The sequence below is a fragment of the Salmo salar genome, chromosome ssa09 (genome assembly GCF_905237065.1).
Source record: "Salmo salar chromosome ssa09, Ssal_v3.1, whole genome shotgun sequence".
Taxonomy (NCBI): Eukaryota; Metazoa; Chordata; class Actinopteri; order Salmoniformes; family Salmonidae; genus Salmo; species Salmo salar.
The window spans coordinates 104398689-104420188 of NC_059450.1; the positions used below are offsets into that span (position 1 = coordinate 104398689).

The window sequence follows — 21500 nt, forward strand, 5'->3', positions numbered from 1 at the left end:
ACAGACAGAACGTTGGAAGACCACCACTCAAAGGACATGGGGCGATGGAGAGAGAGGGATGAAGAGAGAGGGATGGGGAGAGAGAAAGCATTTGTCTAAGTTGAACTGAGATGAAGGGAGGCGTGTGGTGTGTTTCTGTTTGGAGTGGCATATGATTACCCTCTCATTTGCTCTCAGCTCTTCCCACTCGCTACGTCTCTCCATCCTTCCATCTCTCCCCTCCTCCCTCTACATCTCTCCATCCTTCCATCTCTCCCCTCCTCCCTCTCATCTCTCCCCTCCTCCCTCCATCTGTCTGTGTTTGGATTTCACAGTAATAACCTGTTGCATTCAGGGGCAGACTGACACATAGGCAGACCTCTATAGCATCTAAACAACTGACACACTTTTTCAACACAACACACATTCACACAGCTTTGGAGAGACAGATGATTTAGTCTGTGGTTTACTACTCAATGTTAGTACACAGTGAGTTGGTTTTGAGGTTGTGTGGCTGGTTGACTGGCTGGGATGGGACGATGTAGTGTCTAGCATTCTACACAGACAGAAGGAAGACAACATAAAGGTGAGTGCCTGAAAAATACCAAATTTTAGTTAAGGTATTTGTCTAGGGTTCCTCATTTCATCCCGCTAGTCCTTTCATCTTTACCTCTGTCTCTCTCCATCTCCCTTTCTCTCCCTCACGCTCTCTTTCCTCTCTCGTTCTCACCCTCTCATTTTCTCCTCTCTCCCTTTCCCCCTCTCTCTCTCGTTCTCTCCCTCTCCTCTCTCCTTCTCCCCCTCTCTCTCCCTCTTTCCCCCTCTCTCCTTCTCTCCCTTTCCCCCCCTCCTTCTCTCCCTTTCCCCCCCTCCTTCTCTCCCTTTCCCCCCCTCCTTCTCTCCCTTTCCCCCCTCCTTCTCTCCCTTTCCCCCCTCCTTCTCTCCCTTTCCCCCTTCTCACCCTTTCCCCCTTCTCACCCTTTCCCCCTCTCTCCCCTCTCCCTTTCCCCCCCCTCTCTCCTCTCCCTTCCCCCCTCTCTCCTCTCTCCCTTCCCCCCCTCTCTCCTCTCTCCCTTCCCCCCTCTCTCTCCCCCTTCCCCCTCTCTCTCCCCCTCTCCCTTTCGCTCTTTCGTTACTCATCATATTCTTTGTGTCTGTGACCAGGCGGTTGCTATGGTTTCCAAGGTTGTCTCCATGGTGATGGCAGCTTGTTGGTTACAATTGGTTATGTTTCTGGATAATCCATGTCCTGGCTGACCTTCAACCTGTGTGTCTAGATGACGGGGCAGGTGTTGGGTGAGGGCACTGAGCTGGCGTCTCAGAGGCTGTCAGTGAAGACATGGCTGGACGAGGAATGTGAGAGAGCAGACAGCAACCTGAGTCGGTATGAACACACACACACTTATTTACCAGCAGCACACCACCCTGCATTCCACCGCTGACTTGGCTCAAATAAAATAAAATAAAACCACATTTTATTGGTCACATACACATATTTAGCAGATGTTATTTTGAGTGCAGTGAAATGCTGGTGTTCCTAGCTCCAACAGTGTAATGTTGGTGTTCCTAGCTCCAACAGTGTAATGCTGGTGTTCCTAGCTCCAACAGTGTAATGCTGGTGTTCCTAGCTCCAACAGTGAAATGGCAGTGTTCCTAGCTCCAACAGTGAACTGCTGGTGTTCCTAGCTCCAACAGTGAAATGCTGGTGTTCCTAACTCCAACAGTGAAATGCTGGTGTTCCTAGCTCCAACAGTGAAATGCTGGTGTTCCTAGCTCCAACAGTGAAATGCTGGTGTTCCTAGCTCCAACAGTGAAATGCTGGTGTTCCTACCTCCAACAATACAGTAATATCTAACAATTCACAACAATACTGTGACGTAGAAGTCCGTCACTGGCACGCAGGCAGCATTTGGTACTTTAACCCACGTACACATTCATCACTCCTCCCTGCTCCGTTATCAGATAAGTTAACAATATGGGTCGACACACAAGTTAACTTTTCTATCTTAGTACATACATTTCACACTTACATCAGTAACCGGTTATGGTATAAAGAAATAAACAGACAAGTGTACATATTTAATATAAGAAATATTTATTATACTTAGATGTTATGGATGAGCACGTTGTTTGTTTGTTCTGTTCCTCTCTCTCTCCATCTCTGTAGCTTCCGGGTATGCTGGATAAGGACCCGAGCTAAGGGAATGGGCTGACTTTGTAGTGCCTGTCCCGAATGGCTCATTAATGTAAATTGAGAGTATTGAAAGACACTATGTCAGCAGTGATGTAATTTTGTAAATGTTATATTGGGATATTGTTTCATAAAAAATGTGTTCCAATGTATATACTTTAGTATGTTTAGTTAAATGGAAAATGTAGATTTGAATAAGTAATTGCTTAATTAATTAGTGTTAATTGTTCTGAGGGGAGGGGCTACCCCTACAAAAGGAGCCTCTCTTTCAGTTCATGAGAAGTCATTTTGGATTGAACTGCGGGTGGGGCAGCATTGTTTTTAGCTGTCCCATAAGGTATACGGTTGATGGCAGTACTGTTGTTTTTGTTTCTGGAATCACTATGTAAATAAACACCCAGAAGCACAGAAGAACTTTTGCGGCGCCGCCATCTTTTTATTTTCATAGAGGTTAGGTTTTCCAGTTTAGCCTTCTGGCCTACTCTGTTACAAATACACATCTAAAATAATGCCATTAAGAAATCTATAAATATTAGGACGAGCCATGTACACTACTGGTTGAGTTTTAGAACACCTACTCATTCAAGAGTTATTATATGTTTACTATTTTCTACATCAAAGCTATGAAATAACACATAAGCATCATGTAGTAACCAAAAAAGTGTTAAACAAATCAAAATAGATTTGAGATTCTTCAACTAGCCACCCTTTGCCTTGATAACAAATAGACACCCTTTGCACACTCTTGGCATTCTCTCAACCAGCTTCATGAGGTAGTCACCTGGAATGCATTTCAATTAACAGGTGTGCCTTAAGTTAATTTGTGGAATTTCTTTCCTTAATGTGTGTGAGCCAATCAGTTGTGTTGTGACAAGGTATGAGTGGTATACAGACGATAGCCCTATTTGGTAAAATACCAAGTCCATATTATGGCAAGAACAGCTCAAATAATCAAAGAGAAATGACAGTCCATTACTTTAGGACATGAAGGTCAGTCAATATGGAACATTTTAAGAACTTTGAAAGTTAAGTGCAGTTGCAAAAAAACATCAAGCGCTATGATGAAACTGGCTCTGAGGACCACCACAGGAATGGAAGACCCAGAGTTACCTCTGCTGCAGAGGATAAATTCAATAGTTACCAGCCTCAGAAATTGCAAAGTTCAAGTAACAGACACATCTCAACATCAATTGTTCAGATGAGACTGTGTGAATCAGGCCTTCATGGTCAAATTGCTGCAAAGAAACGACTAAAGGACACCAATATGAAGAACACATTTGCTTGGGCCAAGGAACATGAGTAATGGACATTAGACCGGTGGAAATTTGTCCTTTGGTCTGGAGTCCAAATTTGAGATTTTTAGTTCCAACTGCCGTGTCTTTGTGAGATGTGGTGTGGCTGAACGGATGATGTCTGCATGTGTATTTCCCACCGTAAAGCATGGAGGAGGTGTGATTGTGTGGGGGTGCTTTGCTTGCGACACTGTCTGTGATTTTTTTATTTTTTTATAGAATTCAAGGTGCACTTAAGCATGGCTACTACAGCATTCAGCAGCGATACGCCATCCCATCTGGTTTGGGCTTAGTGGTACTATCATTTGTTTTTCAACAGGACAAGAACCTTTGACTTTTACCACATTTTTCTACGTTACAGCCTTATTCTAAAATGGATCACACAGTACCCCATAATGACAAAGCGAAAACAGGTTTTAAGAAATGTTAGAACATTTATAAAGAATAAAAAACAGATACCTTATTTACATGAATATTCAGACCCTTTGCTATGAGACTCGAAATTGAGCTCAGGTGCATCCTGTTTCCATTGATCATCGGTGAGATGTTTCCACAACTTGATTAGAGTCCACCTGTGGTAAATTCAATTGATTGAAAATTATTTGGAAAAGCACAAACTCTGACAGACCTCCAGAGTTCCTCTGTGGAAATGAAAGAAACTTCCAGAAGGACAACAATCTCTGCAGCACTCCACCAATCAAGCCTTTATGGTAGAGTGGCCAGACGGAAGCCACTCCTAAGTAAAAGGCACATGACAGCCCACTTGGAGTTTGCCAAGACCATGAGAAACAAGATTCTCTGGTCTGATGACACCAAGATTGAACTCTTTGGCAAAACAATTAGCAAAAAAATCCAAAAAACAGTTTTTGCATTGTCATTTTTGGCTATTGTGTGTAGATTGATGAGGGGGGGAAAAAAAACATTTTAATTTTAGGCTCTAACATGACAAAATGTGGCAAAGTGCACTATATCCTGCAGTAGTTGAAGAGGATGGCCTTGGCTAGAGTAATGTTATATGAAATGAGTAAAATAATATGAAACATTATTCAAGTGACCAATGGATGTCTATCAGGTGTTTAACATAGCTACTAACAGGATGTCTATCAGGTGTTTAACATAGCTACTAACAGGATGTCTCTCAGGTCAGGTGTTTAACATAGCTACTAACAGGATGTCTATCAGGTGTTTAACATAGCTACTAACAGGATGTCTATCAGGTGCTTAACATAGCTACTAGCAGGATGTCTAGTAGGGGGGCGGGTTCAATGTACAATTTCCCAGTGGACATTTGATTAATTGTTCAGCAGCCACATGGCTTGGGGGTGGAAGCTGTTCAGCAGTCTGATGGCTTGGGGTTAGAAGCTGTTCAGCAGCCACATGGCTTGGGGATAGAAGCTGTTCAGCAGCCTCATGGCTTGGGGGTAGAAGCTGTTCAGCAGTCTGATGGCTTGGCGGTAGAAGCTGTTCAGCAGTCTGATGGCTTGGGGGTAGAAGCTGTTCAGCAGTCTGATGGCTTGGGGGTAGAAGCTGTTCAGCAGTCTGATGGCTTGGGGGGAGAAGCTGTTCAGCAGTCTGATGGCTTGGGGGAGAAGCTGTTCAGCAGTCTGATGGCTTGGGGGAGAAGCTGTTCAGCAGTCTGATGGCTTGGGGGAGAAGCTGTTCAGCAGTCTGATGGCTTGGGGGTAGAAGTTGTTCAGCAGGAAGATGGCTTGGGGGTAGAAGCTGTTCAGCAGTCTCATGGCTTGGGGGTGGAAGCTGTTCAGCAGTCTCATAGCTTGGGAGTAGAAGTTAAGGAGCCTTTTGGACGTAGACTTTGCGCTCCTTTATGGCTTGCCATGTCGTAGCAGAGAGAACAGTCTATGACTTGTGTCTTTGAACATTTTGGGAGCCTTCCTCTGAGTGTGCAAAGCTGTCATCAAGGCAAAAGGTGGCTACTTTGAAGAACCTAAAATCTAAAATATATTTTGATTAACACTTCTTTTGGTTACAACATGATTCCATATGTGTTCTTAGTTTTTATGTCTTCACTATTATTCTATAATATAGAAATTGTAAAAATAAAGAAAAACCCTGGAATGAGTAGGTGTGTCCAAACGTTTGACTGGTACTGTACACACACACACACACACACACACACATACTTATTTCTTTATCCTTCATGTATGCGTGTAGAGCCCAGTCTATGTGTGATGACACGTCGTCAGAACTACAACGGATGGCTGTCATTGACCGGAGAGGACTCACCTCCCAAAACTCCTTCAGAGGGAGAGGAGCCATGTCCAGGTGACACAGAAAACACTGCCATGTTGTCTGTTATATTCATATATAATGTTTATACACTGAACAAAAATAGAGATGCAACATGTAAAGTGTTGGTCCCATGTTTCATGAGCTGAATTAAAAAATCCTGAGGAGTATTTCTGTCTGTAGTAAAGCCCTTTTTGGAGGAAAAACTCATTCTGATTGGCTGAGCCTGGCTCCCCAGTGGGTGAGCCTATGCTCTCCAATGCCCACCAATGGCTGCGCCCCTTCCCAGTCATGAAATCCGTAGAGTCGGGCCTAATGAAATTATTTCAATTGACTGATTTCCTTATATGAACTGCGTTTATATAATTTTTGTTTCAGTATAAATAATATGTCAATATTTTCTAACATAGTAAAATACAATGTTATATCACAATATCCTAATATACACGTGTGTGTGTTTCCAGGTTGGTCAGCATGGTGGTGACTTTGAGAGAGTGGGCTCATAAGAGTTTGGTTGAGGAGCAAGAGAGACCTGATTCGTTCCTGGAAAGGTTCCGAGGCCCCGATCTGCAGGCTCCGCCCAGCAGGATCAGCCAATCACGACCGGATGCTGAGCCCACGGACCACAACGATCACATACACACGTATGACACTCCGTATAATTACCCAATTTCTGATTTACTAGAAATAGTGACATTTCATACCACTGTCAGCTGACAAACACAGCCAAGCAATTCCACTCTTCCCCTCTTGCTCTCTCTCTCTCCCTACACCTCTCTGTCACTCACTTCCTCTCACCCCCCTTCCTGCAGTAAGAGTCCAGGTATGTTGATATTATCTCCAGCTGATGATATCTATTACCACTGGCTCCTCATCATCTCGACTGCTGTGCTCTACAACTGGTGTCTCCTGGTGGCCAGGTATGGCAGCACACTTCTCTCCTTTTATACAACATTATTGTTGTGAACGTTGTAAGACTTCTGAGTCGTTTTACGTAGGTCAGGATTTAATCCAAGGCATTTTTCAGAGCAGCGCGCTAGACAGCTGACAATCAAGGCATTTTTCAGAGCAACGCGCTAGACAGCTAACAATCAAGGCATTTTGCTCCACCTTTAAAAGTCTGTTAGGGACTGTATGTTATTTATACTGAACAAAAATATAAAAGCAACATGCAACAATTTCAAGTACTTTGCTGAGTTACAGTTCATATAAGGAAATCAGTCAATTTATATAAATTCATTAGGCCCTAATCTATGGATTTCACATGACTGGCAGTGGTGTAGCCATGGGTGGGCCTGGGAGGTAGCCAGACCCACCCACTGGGTAGCCAGGCCCAGCCAATCAGAATTAGTTTTTCCCCACAAATGGGATATATTTCAGCATTCATCCCCCCCGACGATCCCGCGGGTGCAGCTGTGTAATGATCATGATGTTTAATCATCTTGATATGCCAAGTGGCTGGGTTATCTTGACAAAGGATAAAATGTTCACTAACAGGAATGTAATCAAATTTGTGCACAACATTTTAGACAAATAATCTTTGTGCATATGGAATATTTCTGGGATTTTTTCATTTCAGCTCATAAAACATGGGACCAGCACTTTACATTGTAGCAAGATCAAGGGTGTGGGGTTTCCACATCACCAAGTTCAATGACAAAACAGGCACCAGTAGCACAAATAGAATGCAAAGGGGAAGTTTATTAGGGATGTTGGTACTGCGCTCACCTGGTTTAGATGTGCCTCCCACTCACTCTCATAAATCGGGCGGTCCCTAGCCGTTCTATTAGTTCATCAAGTCGGGGCATGAGGTAGGTGTCGAACTTTGAGATTTAATTTACCTTCCTAAAATCCTTACAGAATTGAATGGTGCCGTCTGGTTTCGGCACCAACACTATGGGGCTGCCCCACTCACTACTTAGCTCTTCGATTATATCAGCTTCCAACATCGTTTAAACCTCAGTCCTGACAGCCTCTCTCCTTGCTTCCGGTATGTGGTAGGGTCTCAACTCCACCTTTTTCCCGGGTTTGGTGATGATGCGGTGCAGTACCAGATCGGTGTGTCCTGGTTCACTGGAGAACACATCCAGGTTTCGGCCGACCAACTCCCTCAGTTCCTGCTTCTGAGCTTGGCTCAGCTGCTCCCCCATTGGCACCTCCGCCGGCTCGGTCTCTATGGTAGCCTTCTTCTGGGAAATAGAGTAGAGCACGTCACAGGCATTCCATTTCTTTAGCAGATTCACATGCTAAATCTGGGCCAAAAACTGGGCCAAAAACTTACATTCTGAGGTGGGCACCAACACCAACACTTTGTCTCCGGGCTAAAAGTTCCTCTGTTGTACACCCTCGCTTGGGCCTCTTGGGCCTCCAGCATGTGTTCCTGTACCAGGGGCCACAGGGTTGCCATCCTCTCTCTCTCATGTCTACTACCTGTTCCACCAAGTTTATCCCTTCTTCTGGTGTCTCTCCCACCTCTCTGACTTCCTCCTCCCTTCTGGTTACCTCGGTTCCACACATCTCCGGACATACTGGTCCACAGTTGGCGGTACGTCGGGAAATCCCGTCTGATCAGGACCGGCACAGGCAGGTTTGGGACGACTCCCACTGGTCCCGTGTGTTGTCCCTTTGTGGTCTGTAGGTGGAGGAGTATGGTAGGGTAGTCCTTGGTCTCACAGTTTATGCACGTAATGGCCACAGTGTCAGTCAGGTTCAGGGACCGGGCAAAGTCAGGTCGGATCAAGGTCATCATACTCCCGGAGTCCAAAAGTGCCGTGGTGTCCTTTCCGTTGGCTCTTACCCGGGTGACAGGGGAAGAACCACTCTCCTCAGCCCAGCATGCCCTCAGTAGGCCACAGGGATGCCCGGTGGCTACCTCACTGGCTGAGGCCGAAGGCATCGGGACATCGCAGACTGCACAGTTCCAGGCGATGTGTCCCAGCTCACCACACCGTAGCACTTCCTGCTGTCCAGGTTCAGGAAGAGGCGTCGTCTCAGGGAGCTGGCTGTCGGTTGGTTCATCCCCCACCCTGGGGTTCCGGCCTTGTCCGCCTTCCTTTTCCGCTCCTTTGAGCGAGTGGAGGGGTCCGCCTTCCGCTCCTTGGAGCGAGTGGAGGGGTCCGCCTTCCGCTCCTTTGGGCGAGTGGAGGGGTCCGCCTTCCTTTTCCGCTCCTTTGGGCGAGTGGAGGGGTCCGCCTTCCTTTTCCGCTCCTTTGGGCGAGTGGAGGGGTCTGCCTTCCTTTTCTGCTCCTTTGAGCGAGTGGAGGGTTCTACCTTCCTTTTCCGCTCCTTTAGGCGAGTGGAGGGTTCTTGCCTTCCTTTTTCGCTCCTTTGGGCGAGTGGAGGTTTCTGCCTTCTGTGGTTGTCCACTGCGCAGGACCTCCTTCAACCGGTTCCACCAGCTTATCTGCACTCTGCGGGTTAGCTTGGCTGGCTAACTGTTTAGCTTCGAATGGGAGAGAGCATATACATTTATCTATGACCACTTTCTCAATGGTCATGAGTGTCAGGGGTTCAGCAATTAGCCAGCTCTTGGCCAGCCTAATTAGATCATGCATTTGTGATCAGGGGATGTTGTAAGATCATATGGCCAATCATGGAATCTTTGTGTGCTGCTAATCAGGGTGTAGCCATACCTGCACATGATTTCCTTTTTCAGCACCTCGTAATGCATCGCCTGGTCAACCGTCAGATTGTGTTGCAAAATCAACCCTCCCTGAACGCTTGGAAATCCCTAAATAATAATTAAATCAAAGTGGATAGCAGAGAACATGCCTAACCTGCTGTTCTTTGGTTTGCAAGCATTACATGCCAAAGTAGGCAGAAGGTTGTAGATTTGCAGATCACCGCTGACAAGGGTTGGGGTGAAAAGATAGCCACTATAAAGCACTGCTTGAATCTTTCAACTTATTTGCGTCCGAGAAAAAATTGCCTTTTATAAATGTATTTCATGCAATTCTACATGACTGGGGAGAAGCAGAATCTATTTTAATATCACAACAGAGCATGACAATGAGTGAGCACATGCTGCAGCACCGGAAATGTTTTGATTTCTATACATGCTATTGTTAAAAAGAGTCTAAGTTTGGAACAGTGATGAAGTTATCTGATGTCTAAATCCTGGCTTAGGAAGGCCACCAACAATTCTGAAATTTCCATCCCCAACTACAACATTTTCCGTTAAGATAGAACTGCCAAAGGGGGAGGAGTTGCAATCTACTGCAGAGATAGCCAGCAGAGTTCTGTCATACTATCCAGGTCTGTGCCGAGCTTCTACTTTTAAAAATCCTCCTTTCCAGAAATAAGTCTCTCACTGTTGCCAATTGTTATAAACCCCCCTCAGCCCCCAGCTGTGCCATGGACACCATATGTGAATTGATTGCCCCCCCATCTATCTTCAGAGTTTGTACTGTTAGGTGAACTAAACTGGGATATGCTTAGCACCCCGGCCATCCTACAATCTAAGATATATGCCCTCAATCTCACACAAATTATCAAGGAACCTACCAGGTTCAACCCTATCCTGGAAGGATATTGACCTCATCCCATCAGTAGAGGATGGCTGGTTGTTCTTTAAAAGTGCTTTCCTCACCATCTTAAATAAGCATGCCCCATTCAAAAAAATTAGAACTAAGAACAGATACAATTGAAGTCAGAAGTTTACATACACCTTAGCCAAATACATTTAACCTCAGTTTTTCACAATTCCTGACATTTAATCATAGTAACAATTCCCTGTCTTAGGTGAGTTAGGATCACCACTTTATTTTAAGAATGTGAAATGTCAGAATAATAGTACAGAAAATGATTTATTTCAGCTTTTATTTCTTTCATCACATTCCCAGTGAGTCAGAAGTTTACATACACTCAATTAGTATTTGGTAGCATTGCCTTTAAATTGTTTAACTTGGGTCAAACTTTTCAGGTAGGCTTCCACAAGCTTCCCACAATAAGTTGGGTGAATTTTGGCCCATTCCTCCTGACAGAGCTGGTGTAACTGAGTCAGGTTTTTAGGCCTCCTTGCTCGCACACACTTTTTCAGTTCTACCCACACATTTTCTATAGGGTTGATGTCAGGGTTTTCTGATGGCCAATACCAATACCTTTACTTTGTTGTCCTTAAGCCACAACTTTGGAAGTATGCTTGGGGTCATTGTCCATTTGGAAGACCATTTGCGACCAAGCTTTAACTTCCTGTCTGGTGTCTTGAGATGCAGCTTCAATATATCCACATAATTTTCCTGCCTCATGATACCATCTATTTTGTGAAGTGCACCAGTCCCTCCTGCAGCAAAGCACCCCCACAACATGATGCTTCACGGTTGGGATGGTGTTCTTCAGCTTGCAAGTGTCCCCCTTTTCCCTCCAAACATAATGATGGTCATTATGGCCAAACAGTTCTATTTTTGTTTCATCAGACCAGAGGATATTTCTCCAAAAAGTACGATCTTTGTCCCCATGTGCAGTTGCACATCATAGTCTGGCTTTTTTATGGCGGTTTTGGAGCATTGGATCTTCCTTGCTGAGCTGTCTTTCAGGTTACGTCGATATAGGACTCATTTTACTGTGGATATAGATACTTTTGTACCTGTTTCCTCCAGCATCTTCACAAGGTCCTTTGCTGCTGTTCTGGGATTGATTTGCACTTTTCGCACCAAAGTACGTTCATCTCTAGGAGACAGAACGCGTCTCCTTCCTGAGCGATATGACAGCTGTGTGGTCCCATGGTGTTTATACTTGCATATTATTGTTTGTACAGATGAATGTGGTACCTTCAGCCATTTGGAAATTGCTCCCAAGGACAAACCAGACTTGTGGAGGTCTACATTTTTTTTGTCTGAGGTCTTGTCTGATTTCTTTAGATTTTTCATTATGTCAAGCAAAGAGGCACTGAGTTTGAAGGTAGGCCTTAAAATACTACATCCACAGGTGCACACCTCCAATTGACTCAAATTATGTCAATTATCCTATCAGAAGCTTCTAAAGCCATGACATAATTTTCTGGAATTTTCCAAGCTGTTTAACAGCACAGTCAACTTAGTGTATGTAAACTTTTGACCCACTGGAATTGTGATACAGTGAATTATAAGTGAAATAATCTGTCTGTAAACAATTGTTGGGAAAATGACTTGTGTCATGCTCAAAGTAGATGTCCTAACCGACTTGCCAAAACTATAGTTTATTAACAAGACATTTTTGAAGCGGTTGAAAAATGAGTTTTAATGACTCCAACCTAAGTGTATGGAAACTTCTGACTTCAACTGTATAAAGAGCCGTTGTGTTGAACACTGTGCGATGTTTAGCAGTGAGAATGGCAGAATGGTGAGCTTACTAAATGACTGAGAGTTTTACTGTGTGATATTAGGTTGCTTCTTGTGTAAATATTTTCCGTCTGGATTTTAACGATTTGTATATGTAATTTTATATGTAATTTACTCAAATGTGATAATTTACCAGGGTCCTGTTCACCAGGGCACACCATAACTAAATGTTAAATCATTTTGCTACCCAAAAAAAGTAAATGAGCGTTTCTTATTGGACAAGTTAAAGAGTGTTTTCAGCCGTTTTCTTCTGTTATGTGCCTGCTGAACACAATCCCGATTTCTAATGTATTTAAGAAGTCATTTGTAAATCATGTTGAAGAAACTTGATGTTCACCCCAGACCTCACTGCCCTTGACCAGCACAAAAACATAATGTGTTGTATTGCATTAGCATCGAATTACCCCCGCGATATGCAACTTTTCAGGGAAGTCAGGAACCAAAATACAAAGTTAGTTAGGAAAGCAAAGGCTAGCTTTTTACACAAAAGTTTGCATCCTTTAGCACTAATTTCAAAAAGTTTTGGGACAATATAAAGTCCACGGAGGATAAGAGCACCTCCTCCCAGCTGCCCACTGCACTGAGGCTAGGAAACACTGTCACCACCAAAAAATCTACGATAATCGAACATTTCAAAAGCATTTTTCCACAGCTGGCCATGCTTTCCACCTGGCTACCCCTACCCCGGCCAACAGCTCTGCACGCCCCACAGCAACTTGCCCAAGCCCCCCCCTGCTTTTCCTTCACCCAAATCCAGATAGCGGATGTTCTGAAAGAGCTACAAAATCTGGATCCCTACAAAATAGCTGGGCTTGACAATCTGGACTCTCTCTTTCTAAAATTATACGCCAACAATTTTGCAACCCCTATTACTAGCCTGTTCAACCTCTCTTTCGTATCGTCTGAGATCCCTAAAGATTGGAAAGCTGCCGCAGTCATCCCCCCTCTTGAAAGGGCAAGACACTCTAGACCCAAACTGTTATAGACCTATATCCATCCTGCCCTGCCTTTCTAAAGTCTTCAAAAGCCAAGTTAACAAACAGATCACCGACCATTTTGAATCCCACCGTCCCTTCTCCACTATGCAATCTGGTTTCCGAGCTGGTCATGGGTGCACCTCAGCCACGCTCAAGGTCCTAAACAATATCATAACTGCCATCGATAAAACACAGTACTGTGCAGCCGTCTTCATTGACCTGGCCAAGGCTTTCGACTCTGTCAATCACCACATTCTTATCGGCAGACTCAATAGCCTTGGCTTCTCAAATGACTGCCTCGCCTGGTTCACTAACTACTTCTCAGATAGAGTTCAGTGTGTCAAATCGGAGGGCCTGATGTCCGGACCTCTGGCAGTCTCTATGGGGGTGCCACAGGGTTCAAATCTCGGGCCAACTCTTTTCTCTGTATACATCAATGATATCGCTCTTGCTGCTGCTGACTCTTTGATCCACCTCTACGCAGACGACACCATTCTGTATATGTCTTGCCCTTCTTTGGACACTGTGTTAACCTGTTAGGGCTAGGGGGCAGTATTTGCACGGCTGGATAAAAAAATGTACCCGATTTAATCTGGTTACTAATCCTACCCAGTAACTAGAATATGCATATACTTATTATATATGGATAGAAAACACTCTAAAGTTTCTAAAACTGTTTGAATGGTGTCTGTGAGTATAACAGAACTCATTTGGCAGGCAAAACCCTGAGACATTTTCTGACAGGAAGTGGATACCTGATGTGTTGTATTACCTTTAAACCTATGCCATTGAAAAACACAGGGGCTGAGGAATATTTTGGCACTTCCTATTGCTTCCACTAGATGTCACCAGCCTTTACAAAGTATTTTGAGTCTTCTGGAGGGAGATCTGACCGAACAAGAGCCATGGAACGATGATGGCCCATTAGACACCTGGCGCGCGAGTTCATGTTGGGTACCCTCGTTCCAATACGTTATAAAAGAGAATGCATTCGTCCACCTTGAATATTATTCATGTTCTGGTTAAAAAAGGCCCTAATGATTTATGCTATACAACGTTTGACATGTTTGAACGAACGGAAATATATTTTTTCCCCTCGTTCATGAAGTGAAGTCCGGCGGGCTTAGATCATGTGCTAACAAGACGGAGATTTTTGGACATAAATGATGAGCTTTTTTGAACAAAACTACATTCGTTATGGACCTGTGATACCTGGAAGTGACATCTGATGAAGAGAATCAAAGGTAATGGATTATTTACATAGTATTTTCGATTTTAGATCTCCCCAACATGACGGCTTGTCTGTATCGCAACGCGTATTTTTCTGGGCGCAGTGCTCAGATTATTGCAAAGTGTGATTTCCCAGTAAGGTTATTTTTAAATCTGGCAAGTTGATTGCGTTCAAGAGATGTAAATCTATAATTCTTGCGTCCCACCTAGCCCATAGAGGTTAACCTCTATGGGCTAGGTGGGACGCAAGCGTCCCACCCGTGGTGCACTCCATCAACAGCAGGTGCATTTCAAGAGCGGCAAATTTGAATCCAAATAAATGTCCAAATTCAAATTTTTCAAACATACAACTATTTTACACCCTTTGAAAGATAAACATCTCCTTAATCTAACCACGTTTTACGATTTCAAAAAGGTTTTACGGCGAAAGCATACATTTAGAGTATGTTAGGACAGTACATTTACAAGAGTTGTGTGTAATGTTGTGCCATTTCAAAGACAGGCGTCACCAAAACCATAAAATCAGCTAAAATTATGCACTAACCTTTTACAATCTCCAACAGATGACACTCCTAGGACATTGTGTTAGACAATGCATGCATTTTTAGTTCTATCAAGTTCATATTTATATCCAAAAACAGCGTTTTACTGTGGCGTTGATGTTCAGGAAATCGTTTCCCTCCAATAACCGGCATTCAAGTCAGCACCACAAATTAACCTCTATGGGCTAGGTGGGACGCCTGCGTCCCCCCCGTGGTGCACTCCATCAACAGCAGGTGCATTTCAAGAGCGGCAAATTTGAATCCAAATAAATGTCAAAATTCTAATTTTTCAAACATACAACTATTTTACACCCTTTGAAAGATAAACATCTCCTTAATCTAACCACGTTTTACGATTTCAAAAAGGTTTTACGGCGAAAGCATAAATTTAGAGTATGTTAGGACAGTACATTTACAAGAGTTGTGTGTAATGTTTTGTGAATTCAAAGACAGGGTCACCAAAACCATAAAACCAGCTAAAATGATGCACTAACCTTTTACAATCTCCATCAGATGACACTCCTAGGACATTGTGTTAGACAATGCATGCATTTTTAGTTCTATCAAGTTCATATTTATATCCAAAAACAGCGTTTTACTGTGGCGTTGATGTTCAGGAAATCGTTTCCCTCCAATAACCGGCATTCAAGTCAGCACCACAAATTAACCTCTATGGGCTAGGTGGGACGCCTGCGTCCCCCCCGTGGTGCACTCCATCAACAGCAGGTGCATTTCAAGAGCGGCAAATTTGAATCCAAATAAATGTCAAAATTCTAATTTTTCAAACATACAACTATTTTACACCCTTTGAAAGATAAACATCTCCTTAATCTAACCACGTTTTACGATTTCAAAAAGGTTTTACGGCGAAAGCATAAATTTAGAGTATGTTAGGACAGTACATTTACAAGAGTTGTGTGTAATGTTTTGTGAATTCAAAGACAGGGTCACCAAAACCATAAAACCAGCTAAAATGATGCACTAACCTTTTACAATCTCCATCAGATGACACTCCTAGGACATTATGTTAGACAATGCATGCATTTTTAGTTCTATCAAGTTCATATTTATATCCAAAAACAGCGTTTTACTATGGCATTGATGTTGAGGAAATCGTTTCCCTCCAATAACCGGCAGTCAAGTCAGCATCACAAATTAAATAATTAAAATTAGAAAACATTGGTAAAATATTATATTGTCATTTAAAGAATTATAGATTTACATCTCTTGAACGCAATCAACTTGCCAGATTTAAAAATAACCTTACTGGGAAATCACACTTTGCAATAATCTGAGCACTGCGCCCAGAAAAATACGCGTTGCGATACAGACTAGTCGTCATGTTGGGGAGATCTAAAATCGAAAATACTATGTAAATAATCCATTACCTTTGATTCTCTTCATCAGATGTCACTTCCAGGTATCACAGGTCCATAACGAATGTAGTTTTGTTCAAAAAAGCTCATCATTTATGTCCAAAAATCTCCGTCTTGTTAGCACATGATATAAGCCCGCCGGACTTCACTTCATGAACGAGGGGAAAAAATATATTTACGTTCGTTCAAACATGTCAAACGTTGTATAGCATAAATCATTAGGGCCTTTTTTAACCAGAACATGAATAATATTCAAGGTGGACGAATGCATACTCTTTTATAACGTATTGGAACGAGGGTACCCAACATGAACTCGCGCGCCAGGTGTCTAATGGGCCATCATCGTTCCATGGCTCTTGTTCGGTCAGATCTCCCTCCAGAAGACTCAAAACACTTTGTAAAGGCTGGTGACATCTAGTGGAAGCAATAGGAAGTGCCAAAATATTCCTCAGCCCCTGTGTTTTTCAATGGCATAGGTTTAAAGGTAATACAACACATCGGGTATCCACTTCCTGTAAGAAAATGTCTCAAGGTTTTGCCTGCCAAATGAGTTCTGTTATACTCACAGACACCATTCAAACAGTTTTAGAAACTTTAGAGTGTTTTCTATCCATATATAATAAGTATATGCATATTCTAGTTACTGGGTAGGATTAGTAACCAGATTAAATCGGGTAAAAAAAAATTATCCAGCCGTGCAAATACTGCCCCATAGCCCTAACAGGTTAAATTATTAAAATTAGAAAACATTGGTAAAATATTATATTGTCATTTAAAGAATTATAGATTTACATCTCTTGAACGCAATCAACTTGCCAGATTTAAAAATAACCTTACTGGGAAATCACACTTTGCAATAATCTGAGCACTGCGCCCAGAAAAATACGCGTTGCGATACAGACTAGCCGCCATGTTGGGGAGATCTAAAATCGAAAATACTATGTAAATAATCCATTTCCTTTGATTCTCTTCATCAGATGTCACTTCCAGGTATCACAGGTCCATAACGAATGTAGTTTTGTTCAAAAAAGCTCATCATTTATGTCCAAAAATCTCCGTGTTGTTAGCACATGATCTAAGCCTGCCGGACTTCACTTCATGAACGAGGGGAAAAAATATATTTCCGTTCGTTCAAACATGTCAAACGTTGTATAGCATAAATCATTAGGGCCTTTTTTAACCAGAACATGAATAATATTCAAGGTGGACGAATGCATTCTCTTTTATAACGTATTGGAACGAGGGTACCCAACATGAACTCGCGCGCCAGGTGTCTAATGGGCCATCATCGTTCCATGGCTCTTGTTCGGTCAGATCTCCCTCCAGAAGACTCAAAACACTTTGTAAAGGCTGGTGACATCTAGTGGAAGCAATAGGAAGTGCCAAAATATTCCTCAGCCCCTGTGTTTTTCAATGGCATAGGTTTAAAGGTAATACAACACATCAGGTATCCACTTCCTGTCAGAATCTGTCTCAGGGTTTTGCCTGCCAAATGAGTTCTGTTATACTCACAGACACCATTCAAACAGTTTTAGAAACTTTAGAGTGTTTTCTATCCATATATAATAAGTATATGCATATTCTAGTTACTGGGTAGGATTAGTAACCAGATTAAATCGGGTACATTTTTTTATCCAGCCGTGCAAATACTGCCCCCTAGCCCTAACAGGTTAACAAACCTCCAAACAAGCTTCAATGACATACAATACTCGTTCTGTGGCCTCCAACTTCTCTTAAATGCTAGTAAAACTAAATGCATACTCTTCAACCGATCGCTGCCCGCACCTGCCCGCCCGTCCAGCATCACTACTCTGGACAGTTTTGACTTAGAATATATGGACAACTACAAATACCTAGGTGTCTGTTTAGACTGTAAACTCTCCTTCCAGAATCACATTAAGCATCTCCACCCAAAATTAAATCTAGAATCGGCTTCCTATTTTGCAACAAAGGCTCCTTCCCTCATGTTGCCAAATATACCCTCGTAAAACTGACTATCCTACCGATCCTTGACTTCGGCGATGTCATTTACAAAATAGCCTCCAACACCCTACTCAGCAAATTGGATGTAGTCTATCACAGTGCCATCCGTTTTGTCACCAAAGCCCCATATACTACCCACTGCTGCAACTTGTATGCTCTCGTTGGCTTTCCCTCGCTACATATTTGTCACCAAACCCACTGGCTCCAGGTCATCTATAAGTCTTTGCTAGGTAAAGCCCCGCCTTATCTCAGCTCACAGGTCACCATAGCATCACTCACCCGTAGCATGCGCTCCAGCAGGTATATTTCACTGGTCATCCCCAAAGTCAAAACCTACTTTGGCCGCCTTTCCTTCCAGTTCTCTGCTGCCAATGACTGGAACGAATTGCAAAAACTGCTGAAGCTGGAGACTTACAGTGAGGGAAAAAAGTATTTGATCCCCTGCTGATTTTGTACGTTTGCCCACTGACAAAGAAATGATCAGTCTATAATTTTAATGGTAGGTTTATTTGAACAGTGAGAGACAGAATAACAACAAAAAAATCCATAAAAACGCATTGCAAAAATGTTATAAATTGATTAGCATTTTAATGAGGGAAATAAGTATTTGACCCCCTCTCAATCAGAAAGATTTCTGGCTCCCAGGTGTCTTTTATACAGGTAATGAGCTGAGATTAGGAGCAAACTCTTAAAGGGAGTGCTCCTAATCTCCGTTTGTTAACTGTCCACAGAAGCAATCAATCAATCAGATTCCAAACTCTCCACCATGGCCAAGACCAAAGAGCTCTCCAAGGATGTCAGGGACAAGATTGTAGACCTACACGAGGCTGGAATGGGCTACAAGACAATCGCCAAGCAGCTTGGTGAGAAGGTGACAACAGTTGGTGCGATTATTCGCAAATGGAAGAAACACAAAATAACTGTCAATATCCCTCGGCCTGGGGCTCCATGCAAGATCTCACCTCGTGGAGTTGCAATGATCATGAGAACGGTGAGGAATCAGCCCAGAACTACACGGGAGGATCTTGTCAATGATGTCAAGGCAGCTGGGACCATAGTCACCAAGAAAACAATTGGTAACACACTACGCCGTGAAGGACTGAAATCCTGCAGCGCCCGCAAGGTCCCCCTGCTCAAGAAAGCACATATACATGCCCATCTGAAGTTTGCCATGAACATCTGAATGATTCAGAGGACAACTGGGTGAAAGTGTTGTGGTCAGATGAGACCAAAATGGAGCTCTTTGGCATCAAATCAACTCGCCGTGTTTGGAGGAGGAGGAATGCTGCCTATGACCCCAAGAACACCATTCCCATCGTCAAACATGGAGGTGGAAACATTATGCTTTGGGGGTGTTTTTCTGCTAAGGGGACAGGACAACTTCACCGCATCAAAGGCACGATGGACGGGGCCATGTACCGTCAAATCTTGGGTGAGAACCTCCTTCCCTCAGCCAGGGCATTGAAAATGGGGCGTGGATGTGTATTCCAGCATGACAATGACCCAAAACACATGGCCAAAACAACAAAGGAGTGGCTTAAGAAGAAGCACATTAAGGTCCTGGATTGGCCTAGCCAGTCTCCAGACCTTAATCCCATAGAAAATCTGTGGAGGGAGCTGAAGGTTCGAGATGCCAAATGTCAGCCTCGAAACCTTGACTTGGAGAAGATCTGCAAAGAGGAGTGGGACAAAATCCCTCCTGAGATGTGTGCAAACCTGGTGGCCAACTACAAGAAATGTCTGACCTCTGTGATTGCCAACAAGGGTTTTGCCACCAAGTACTTAGTCATGTTTTGCAGAGGGGTCAAATTTCCCTCATTAAAATACAAATAATTTTCTAACATTTTTGACATCCGTTTTTCTGGATTTTTGTTGTTGTTATTCTGTCTCTCACTGTTCAAATAAACCTACCATTAAAATTATAGACTGATCATTTCTTTGTCATTGGGCAACCGTACAAAATCAGCAGGGGATCAAATACTTTTTTCCCTCACTGTATATCTCCCTTACTAATTTGAAGCATCAGCTGTCAAAGCAGCTTACGGATCACTGTACCTGTACACAGCCCATCTGTAAATTCCATACCTCATCCCCATAATGTTATTTATTTTCTTGCTCTTTTGCACCCCAGTATCTCTACTTGCACATCATCTTCTGCACATCTATTCACTCCAGTGTTAATGCTGAATTGTAATTATTTCGCCTATTTATTGCTTTACCTTTCTAATCTTACTACATTTGCACACACTGTATATAGATTTTTCTGTTGTGTTATTAACTGTACATGTGTTTATTTCATGTGAAACTCTGTGTTGTTGTTTTAGTCGCGCTGCTTTGCTTTATCTTGGCCTGGTCACAGTTGTAAATGAGAACTTGTTCTCAACTGGCCTACCTGGTTAAATAAAGGTGAAATACATATATATATTTTTCTAAATCTAACAACTTTAAAAATGTAGCTCAGCAGTTACAACTGAAGTATCTGATGATCAATGAATTAGAGGGAAAGCCATTTGTTTCTTAACACATTAGTTAGGCCTGTATGCACATTTTATATAAGCACATTTTCTAATTCATTCCTCTATATTGTTGTTGCAAAATATATGTCTGGTGACTGATCAGGGCATGGGAATGGAAGAGCATCTGATAGGCTAAATTAACAAGGCATGCACAAATCACCACATGATTCTCTATCCAAAGACTGGCCAAACCTGTGTTCCTAAAAGTTCATTCAAATGCAACTATAGTTAGATCAACCAATACATCACTAGTAGTCTAGTTATAGTTAGATCAACCAATACATCACCACTAGTAGTCTAGTTATAGTTAGATCAACCAATACATCATCACTAGTAGTCTAGTTATAGTTAGATCAACCAATACATCATCACTAGTAGTCTAGTTATAGTTAGATCAACCAATACATCATCACTAGTAGTCTAGTTATAGTTAGATCAACCAATACATCATCACTAGTAGTCTAGTTATAGTTAGAAAAACCAATACATCATCACTAGTAGTCTAGTTATAGTTAGATCAACCAATACATCATGAGTAGTCTGGTTATAGTTACGTTTCTCATGATGATGTATTGCTTGGTTGCTTTTGAAGCGCTTTGAGATTGTTATGAAAAACGCTATAGAATCAAATCAAAGTTTATTTGTCACGTGTGCTGAATACAACAGGTGTAGACCTCACAGTGAAATGCTTACTTACAGGCTCTAACCAGTAGTGTGAAAAAAAGGTGTGTGTGTGTAAGTAAAGAAATAAAACGACAGTAAAAATACATTTGAAAATAAGAGTAGCAAGGCTATATACAGACACCGGTTAGTCAGGCTGATTGAGTTAGTATGTACATGTAGATATGGT

General features: G+C 42.7%; 1 protein-coding gene across 1 annotated transcript in view; it reads left to right on the forward strand.

Annotated features, from left to right (window-relative positions):
* The first annotated feature begins 259 nt into the window (after positions 1-259).
* The window catches only part of LOC106612322 (cyclic nucleotide-gated cation channel), a 37574-nt gene continuing 16333 nt past the window's right edge, over positions 260-21500 (forward strand). Inside the window, exons 1-5 of the mRNA XM_014213371.2 lie at positions 260-565; positions 1257-1363; positions 5635-5745; positions 6174-6353; positions 6522-6629. Of these exons, the coding sequence (XP_014068846.1) occupies positions 1257-1363; positions 5635-5745; positions 6174-6353; positions 6522-6629 (506 nt within the window). The 5' untranslated portion in view covers positions 260-565. The remainder of the gene's footprint in view (positions 566-1256; positions 1364-5634; positions 5746-6173; positions 6354-6521; positions 6630-21500) is intronic.